The sequence below is a fragment of the Halichoerus grypus genome, chromosome 14, assembly GCF_964656455.1.
Source record: "Halichoerus grypus chromosome 14, mHalGry1.hap1.1, whole genome shotgun sequence".
In the NCBI taxonomy this organism is placed as follows: domain Eukaryota; kingdom Metazoa; phylum Chordata; class Mammalia; order Carnivora; family Phocidae; genus Halichoerus; species Halichoerus grypus.
This window is the reverse complement of record NC_135725.1, coordinates 61,304,642-61,312,489: the sequence shown is the minus strand read 5'-3', so window position 1 is coordinate 61,312,489 and position 7,848 is coordinate 61,304,642. Positions and strand designations below refer to the sequence as shown.

At 48.6% G+C, this 7,848-nt stretch overlaps 1 protein-coding gene across 1 annotated transcript in view; it reads right to left on the bottom strand.

Annotated features, from left to right (window-relative positions):
* Positions 1-551: 551 nt before the first annotated feature.
* CCDC180 (coiled-coil domain containing 180) overlaps positions 552-7,848 on the bottom strand; it is a 61,391-nt gene continuing 54,094 nt past the window's right edge. The window contains exons 34-39 of the mRNA XM_078061491.1: positions 5,774-5,934; positions 5,095-5,232; positions 4,460-4,571; positions 2,719-2,824; positions 1,597-1,732; positions 552-726 (exon numbers count right to left, since the gene is read on the bottom strand). Of these exons, the coding sequence (XP_077917617.1) occupies positions 595-726; positions 1,597-1,732; positions 2,719-2,824; positions 4,460-4,571; positions 5,095-5,232; positions 5,774-5,934 (785 nt within the window). The 3' untranslated portion in view covers positions 552-594. The remainder of the gene's footprint in view (positions 727-1,596; positions 1,733-2,718; positions 2,825-4,459; positions 4,572-5,094; positions 5,233-5,773; positions 5,935-7,848) is intronic.

The window sequence follows — 7,848 nt, the reverse complement described above, 5'->3', positions numbered from 1 at the left end:
TGAGACTTGGCATGGTTAGGCCACCTAATCCAGGAAGATAAACTCAACAAGGAAGATGGCACAATGGAGGCTTCCAGAGAGAAGGATCTGAGTCTCACAAGATTAAAGAGGCCCGCAGGAAAATTAAGGAGGCCTGGAAGATATTCCTCAAAATGCTCTAATTTGGTCAGGTAAATTGCCAGACAAATACCCAATCAAGACTGGACTAATTCTCTGTTGGTTGCATGGCTGCAATTATTTTACACTGTTAAATGTAAAATGTATTCATGCCCATACATTTTAATCATTTCGTTTTCCAAGATGAAGGGCCAAGCGTGCCTATTGGAATCATGTCCTCTGAAGTACTGGTCTTTATTTTAAGTGGTCCACTCCTGTGACCCACCATCGCTGCTAACCACATGGAACTCCCCTTTTCACCTCCGCGCTCCTCATTGGACGTGATCTCCACATGGGCAGAGACCACACCATGTCCTGGTCACTGATGAGGCTACAGTGCTGGGTATAGAGCAGGGATGGATGGGTGGACAGATGGACAGATGGAGAGAGAAGGGTGTCCATTAAAAATGAGCCTTTATGTGGGGTGGGGTGAGGGTGTCACAAGTACAGGCCCTGGATGGTATGCACGGAGCGCTTCCAGCTGTCCTTCCAGCTCTGAGCCTCCTTCACCTGCACCATGTTGTCATCCTGGATCTTCTTCAACTCCTCTTCAAATAGTGCTAGATATTTCTGGGAGCAAAGCAGCAGGGGGAGGCCAGATGAGGAGGGGCTTCTGGACTCTGGGCCCTAACGGAATGCTGTAACCCACTGGCAGGTAGCTTTTAACTTACTCCAGACACTGGCAAGAGCTCCACAAATCATTCTGCATGTAATCTGCCCAAACACCCATCAGGCAGGTCCAGTTGTTTCCCTCATTTTATAGATAGGGAAACTGAGGCTCAAAACCTTGCGTAGGGTCACCCAGCTAGAAAGAAGCTGAGCAGGGACTAGGACCCGTCTCCCTGACTCTGGACTCTGCACTCGTTCCTAACTGCCATCCAGTGTGGTGGCCTCCTTGGAGCTCAGGGCTCTCGGCTTCCTTGGAAGGCTGATCCCTCCAGGCCTTGAGCACTTACTGAACTCAGCAGAGTGGTCCCCTCTCCCTGGAGCTTGGCATGGTGGCCAGGGAAGGGCCTGGGCTCTCCCAGTATGGGGATCAGCCTGTCTTGTCCATGTCCACCCACTGCCGCCTACTGCTACCGGGGCCTCTGTGCCTCTGACTAGTCTGGCCCCTTGCTCTAACTCAACCATTCCTCTGGAAGGTCCTCCTTCATCCCCCAGTCTGGGTGGGGTGTCCCTCAGCACTGGGGCTCATGCCATCAGACCCACGCTCTCACTGGGACGGGACATGACCCGCAGATCTCGTCCTTGGGCCTGAGAATATTAACTGTCTTGAGTGTTGACACCATCCTCCGGGGCACCCTGACATGGGTCATCTGCTCCATGGGCCAAACCCCGCAGCTCCCTGGGTGATGGGAAGCTCCCTTCTTCCCAAGGCAGCCAAACAGCTGCCCTGCGCTCCCTGGGGTCTGCCCAGCCCCACCTGGTCTCTCCACTCACCAGGTAGACGGCATCTCGGGCTTCCACAGCTGCCAGGTGGCCCAGGGTCGTTTTGGTGGTGGTGATGGATGATGTTTTCCGGAGGAGAATCTTATTTTGGATGGTGACTTCAGTGGGTTTGATTCCTGGCCACTTCCTACAAATAAACATGCATGTCAAAGGTGGACAGGCTTGTCATCATCATAGTTCACAGCGCACCTTCCAATCCTGGTGGAAGAGTTTAACAGATCTTTTTTTTTTAAAAAAAAAAGATCATGTCTGAAACATCTTCATTAAAAGGAAAACCCTACTGAGCATTTAACATTCAGCTTCTTCAAGTTCTTTTTTGTACTTTCACGCTGTTTAAATCCGTGCGCATAGACGGTCTTGGGTTCTGCATGGCGGGGAGGAATGCCACACCTCTGGTTGTCTCCCTTTGCCAGGCCTGTTTCCTCAGCAGGGGGCTGGCCAGGAGGCAGGCACCCATTCCCAGCCCATTTTTCCTACTGGGCTGGGCAAATCACTGCCTTACTTCTTCCAGAGCCACATTCTTGGAGCCCACGGAACAAGCACTTTGACAGCTCACATGCAGTGGTTCACGGTGCCACTGGCAACTTGAGAATGTGCCCCGTACTGGGATGGCCTCCCTTTCTATGCAGGCCCCCCTTTGTGGGTCCTTAGCAAGAGAACTAATAGCTGCTGAGCTCTTATTATGTGCCAGGGGCACTCTAAGGAAGATCTCGTTAAACTTTCTCTTTATAATACCATGGAAGGTGGGCTGCCATGCCCATTTCACAGGTGAGGAAACTGAGGCTTAGAACATAATGCCTTTCCGGGACACCTGGGTGGCTCAGTCATTAAGTGTCTGCCTTCGGCTCAGGTCATGATCCCAGGGTCCTGGGATCGAGCCCCGCATCGGGCTCCCTGCCCCGTGGGAGGCCTGCTTCTCCCTCTCCCACTCCCCCTGCTTTTGTTCCCTCTCTCACTGTCTTTCTGTCAAATAAATAAATAAATAAAATCTTTAAAAAAAAAAAAAAAGCATAATGCCTTTCCAAGGCTTCCAGGTGCCCCTAACCATTCCACTGCCCAGTGCTCCAGCAAACACAGCCATGGATGACACTCCTCAATGTTCTCGGCTCTTACCTGCTCCCCCGTTCAATCAGGGGCTTCTCACTTTCTTCCTTCAGGGAAAGCCTAGCGAGTTTCCTCCGTATGAGGATTGATGTTTTCTGTTTGGGGGACTCCATCCCTGACAGGCAAAAGACAGGTTATGACCACGGCCTCACGCACAGTCTAAGATCGAGGGGATTTCCCCCTGACCTTACGTTTGGAGGGATGAGGGCTTGCTCCCCTCCTCCCCACTTGGGAGTCTCCAGAGGGACACGGAACCCAGTCCCACAGAGAAGCTGAAAGCACCAGATCTGTAGGCCTGGGGTGGAGGGGGGGGCGGCTAGTGGCGGCGGGCAGGGGGCCTGGCTGAGTGATGGGAGGTATGGTTTAGGTGTTCTTCCCAGCTCCAAAGCCCAGGGCATGATGCTCTGACCTTCGCACAGCTTCCATGAGCCTCCAGATAACCTTTGGTTTATACTAGCTCAAATGGGTTCTGAACGAAGAACTACCCCTGGGGCAAACACATTCAAAGTCCCTCTGATGTCTGGCTCACTGACCTGTCCTTTGATGTGCTTTCCTGTGGAGTGAAAGCCAGCAGGGAAGGGCAGCCCTGATCTGCCAGGGAGGGCAGGGCCAGGCCACTTGGCTCCGAAGCCTGAGTTACAGCAGGAAAGGCCTCCCTGGGGCTGATACAGGGGGTCTCCCCAGCTCCACGGTTCCTTCCAAGGTACCAAGAGTACCTTCCCTGCTGGCTGCTCTGCCCATTCTCCCTAATCTCTAGCCCCGCTTCCCAAACAAGGCTTGCACTGGCCAGAGAGACCTCCAGTATGGGAAAATAACCAGTGCCTCAACATTCATATACATGTTGACCCAAAAAGTCCACTTCTAGGAACTTATCGCCCCAGAATAGAGATATAAGGACGCAGATGCTCCCTTCAGCACAAGCACAGGAGTGAAAAACTGGAAATGGCCCAACGTTCAACAGCAGGAGACTAATTAATAAAGTATGACACACAGCAAGAGAAAATGCTGAAGAAGATGACTGACCATCTTGGCCAACAGCCACCTGAGGGTGAATTAAGTTATAAAAGAGCACACACCCTATAACAGCCCCCCAAACATACACACACACATACTCAGGCCTGTGCCCAAAAGGAAAGGACTGGAAGGATGAAGAGCAAATAGTAAGGGCACTCTGTTCTGGGTGGAAAGACTGTGTTCTTTACTTCCTTTGTAACTGATATTGAGTTTTTAATTTTACTATAAAAAATGTAGTGTCCTTGTAATAAAAGCTTTTTAAAATAAAAATATTTTAATTACTCACTAAGTTAGTGATAAATTGATAACATTTAATATATGATTCACATCTTTATATAGTAGCTTGTTAGGAATATCTGTCCAGTTTGTGGTTTGTCTTTCAATTTTTCGACATTTTTCTTTGTTTTTATTTTGGCCACAGAGGAGTGTCAGCCATTTCCTTAATGGCTTCTGGCTCTCATCTCATACTTAGGAAAGCTGCCTTTACCAAGATTATTAAAATATTACTATTAAGGTTTTATTTTTTTACATATAATTTTTGACCCATTTGGGGATTTGCTTAATTAAAAAAAAAAAACACCTTATTTTTAATGAAAACAAAAATCCATCAGTCCTGTCAGTGGAGAATCTATTTTCATTCTGGTGGAACTGGGGGAAAAGCAGATGCCCCTGGCCCATCACCCTCCACCTCACCAACCCCCTGGGGCCCAGGCAGAAGGCCGGTGGTATGACTTACTTGCAACCTGGACATCGTCGATGGTGACCACTTCATCCAACTGCAGCAGGAACTTCTCAGTGAAGGTGGCCAAGCTGGCTATGAAAAACCGGCCGTACTTCCTGGTGAATTCCTGGGGGAAACATGGGCAGCCTGGTGTTGCAGGGAGAGGAGTCTGCCTCCAAAGGCAGGCTGAGGGAGGACTTGGGGAGCTAGCAGGTGAGATGAGACCAAAGCCATGTGTCAGCTATGTATGTCCAAGGTAAGTGGCATCTGGTCCTCAGCCAAGAGGCCTCTCCCAAGAGCTGACTGGGCTTGAAGATAGGAAATGATTCAGAAGTGGCAAAGGGATGCCCCCAAACAATTCACTAAAGAGAAATAAACAGACATGGATGTCGAAAAAAGAAGTTCTCATTAGTAATTTTAGAGTTAATTCATTTAGAAATCAAAAGATGCACATCAAACCAGCCAATAATGATGAACCAGCCCTATAACACCTGCCGACTTTCATGCCCCCCTTCGGCCAGGGTGCCAGGTAGGGGCCATGCTCAGCACTGTTGCTGGACTGTCAGTCGCGGGTGGGGGGGAAGGAGAGGTCTCTCTGGGGGCACTGCAGCCCTCAGCACCCAGACCTGGGAGTCCATGGCACCACTGACCTCGAGCTTCTCTTTGGTTGTCACAATCATAGTGTCTAAATCGTCCTGCCTTTTCTCTTCCACTTGACACAGAGACTCCATTTCTTGGAAATGTGCGGGATGTCCGAGATTTGGATGGAGCTTCTGGGCATTTTCATCCTTCAATCAAACAATCCAGAAATCAGTGGGGGTTTTGACCTGGTCTCTAGGTCAGGACCAAAATGCAATTGGCCCACGTCCTCTGCTAATAAAGGCCATGGCCAGAATGATGTGTGCTCTGACCCAGGTGTGTGAAGGGCCATGGATGGGCAGAGGAGAGGCAGAGAAGACAAGATAGGGGCATGGCTGGAGCTGACGCTGAGAGCTAGGGAATGGGAGAGCCGAGCAGCTGCCTCAGCACAACCAGGGCCTTAGTCCAATAAAATCGATGGCATCCATGTCCCATGCCTCCAAGGACCAGGTAGACCATCATTGTTGATGTCAATGACCACACTCCCACAGAAACAGCAAACCCACCAAGTAAATCCAAAAAGAAGTTTATTGAACACCTTCTATGAAAAGGTATTTCTCCAATGCCCCATGCCCCTCGGACCCTATCCAACAGTCCCAGCCTGGCCAGTTCTGCCTATGCCCTGCCTCCATTTCTGAGCTCCCAGGGCCCTTGGTCCTGGAGAGGAAGGGCTGGTCTTGGGGCCCCCACCTTCCTTTTCCCCAGCTTCTCCTGATAATTCCAGAACTGTCCCCGGATCTCTTCGGCAGAGGCGCAGAATCTTTTCCAGTGGTTGTCCTTGAAGTTCTCCATCACCAGCCAGCACACCTGGGGCAGCAGCTCCTCAAATCTCCTCATCTGGGCCCGTAATTCTATAGGAATTGGAAGTGGGGGAACCAGGGGAGGGGACAGAACAAAGCCAAGGTGCTGAAGTGATCGCTCCCAAAAAGTCCCAAAGTAGTGTCCCAAAGAGAAAGACCTGGTCTACAACGTGGCAATAGCTATCTCATCAGAAGGGGTCAGGCAGTCAGAGCAGTATAGAAAATACTGGATTAAGCAAATTCAAAAGACTTCTCTTCAACACTCTGCAGGACTTCCCAGCTCATGAAAAGTGCAGTGAATCTGAGTCTGTCTCATCCGTTATCCCTTCAAAGACTGCCTTGACTCTAATCCCCTTCTGTCCCTCCGGACCCCTAAGCACCTCTATGTTAGACTTACCTTCTCATCCATATCCCTTTACCTCTCTCCCAGATTGTCATCGCTTTGTTTTTCTGCTTTGTATTTTGGATATTTTCTTGATAGTAAAGCCATTCATAATTTTAAATCTTCAACTATTTATTTTTCCAATTTAGAAGTTCTATGTGGTTCTCTTTCCTATCTACTTGGTCATTTTAATAGCCTCTCACTCCTTACTCATGTTTCCAGTATCCTTTTCTAATTAATTCTAATAAATACATGATTTTATATTCTGTGTCTGATATGTTCAATATCCAAAGTCTTTACTGATCTCATTCTGCTGCCTCACGCTTAAGGGGCCCATTTCCCTTGTGTTTGTGTGTGTGTGTGTGTTGTTTGTCCGTTTTTTACTGTGAGCTTTTATTCTGGGCATTTGATTTGTGAGAATCCTTAGAGGTCTGAACTGAAGGCGGGTTTTTTGTAGAGAGGATTTGTAGTGTCTCTATTGATAAGCATCTGGGCACCACTAACTCAAGATCATTTTAAGCTAAATTATCAGCTGGAAGTCTTTTGGATGATCCACAAAAACAAAGTCAAATTCAAGCACAAAGCCTGTTTTATAGTTATGGATTCTTTTATTTTTTTAAGATAAATTTTATGTATTTATTTGTCAGAGAGAGAGAGTGCACAAGCAGGGGTGAAGGGCAGAGGGAGAAGCAGACTCCCTGCTAAGCAGGGAGTCTGACCCGGGACTCAATCCCAGAACCCTGGGATCACGACCTGAGCCAGAGGCAGCTGTTTAACCAACTGAGCCACCCAGGTGTCCCAATAGTTATGGATTCTTACTGGAGTTTTCCTTCTGCTTTACCTAGTAGCAGGGTTTTTAATAAGACCATTTCCTTCTAGTCGCTGGTGGTGGTAGTGGTGCAGGAGCAGGAAGGGGGACTTGGTTTCTGTCTCATTCGTCCTACTCTGCAGCTGGAGCCCTGTGGGGACCCAGTTTTCTGTGGCTGTGTCCTTCCAGACTTTCTACCTTGGGTGGTCTGGGGCTTTGTCTCCTGTTCCCAAGGCCCTGGAGGCCATGAAAACAAGGCTTACCTGGGAGTCAGCAAAGGCCTTCGGGCAATGTGTTACTGTTCAGTTTCTCTCTTGGAGTTCCTATTTTCACCCAATTTGGGGGCTTTGTGTGTTTCTTACTTTACAGCTAGCTCATCAATACATTTAAAAGACTTTAACACAAAAATATTATATCTGATACTTTTAAATGTTTTCAGTGGGAAGGTTGGTCAGGATACTGGACTCCCACGCTGTAGGAAATGGAAGTCTCCATGTAATGGGAACTGTGACTCTTACAGAGAAGAACATAATCTGCAGCATTTCCCAAACCCATTTGACCACAGAACATTTCTTTTGAGGAAGGTCATAGAGGATGGGATCCCAGAGTTCGTGTGGGGAAATTCTGAGCTAGAGAAACAGTTTGAAGTCCAGTCGCTCTACTGTAACGGCAGTGAGACCCACTGTGGGTGATTTTCCCTGGATGTGGCAGGTCTCTGTGACTGGCTTAATCCTCAGAAAAGCCTTATATGGTGAGTGTTGTCTTAATCTCCAGT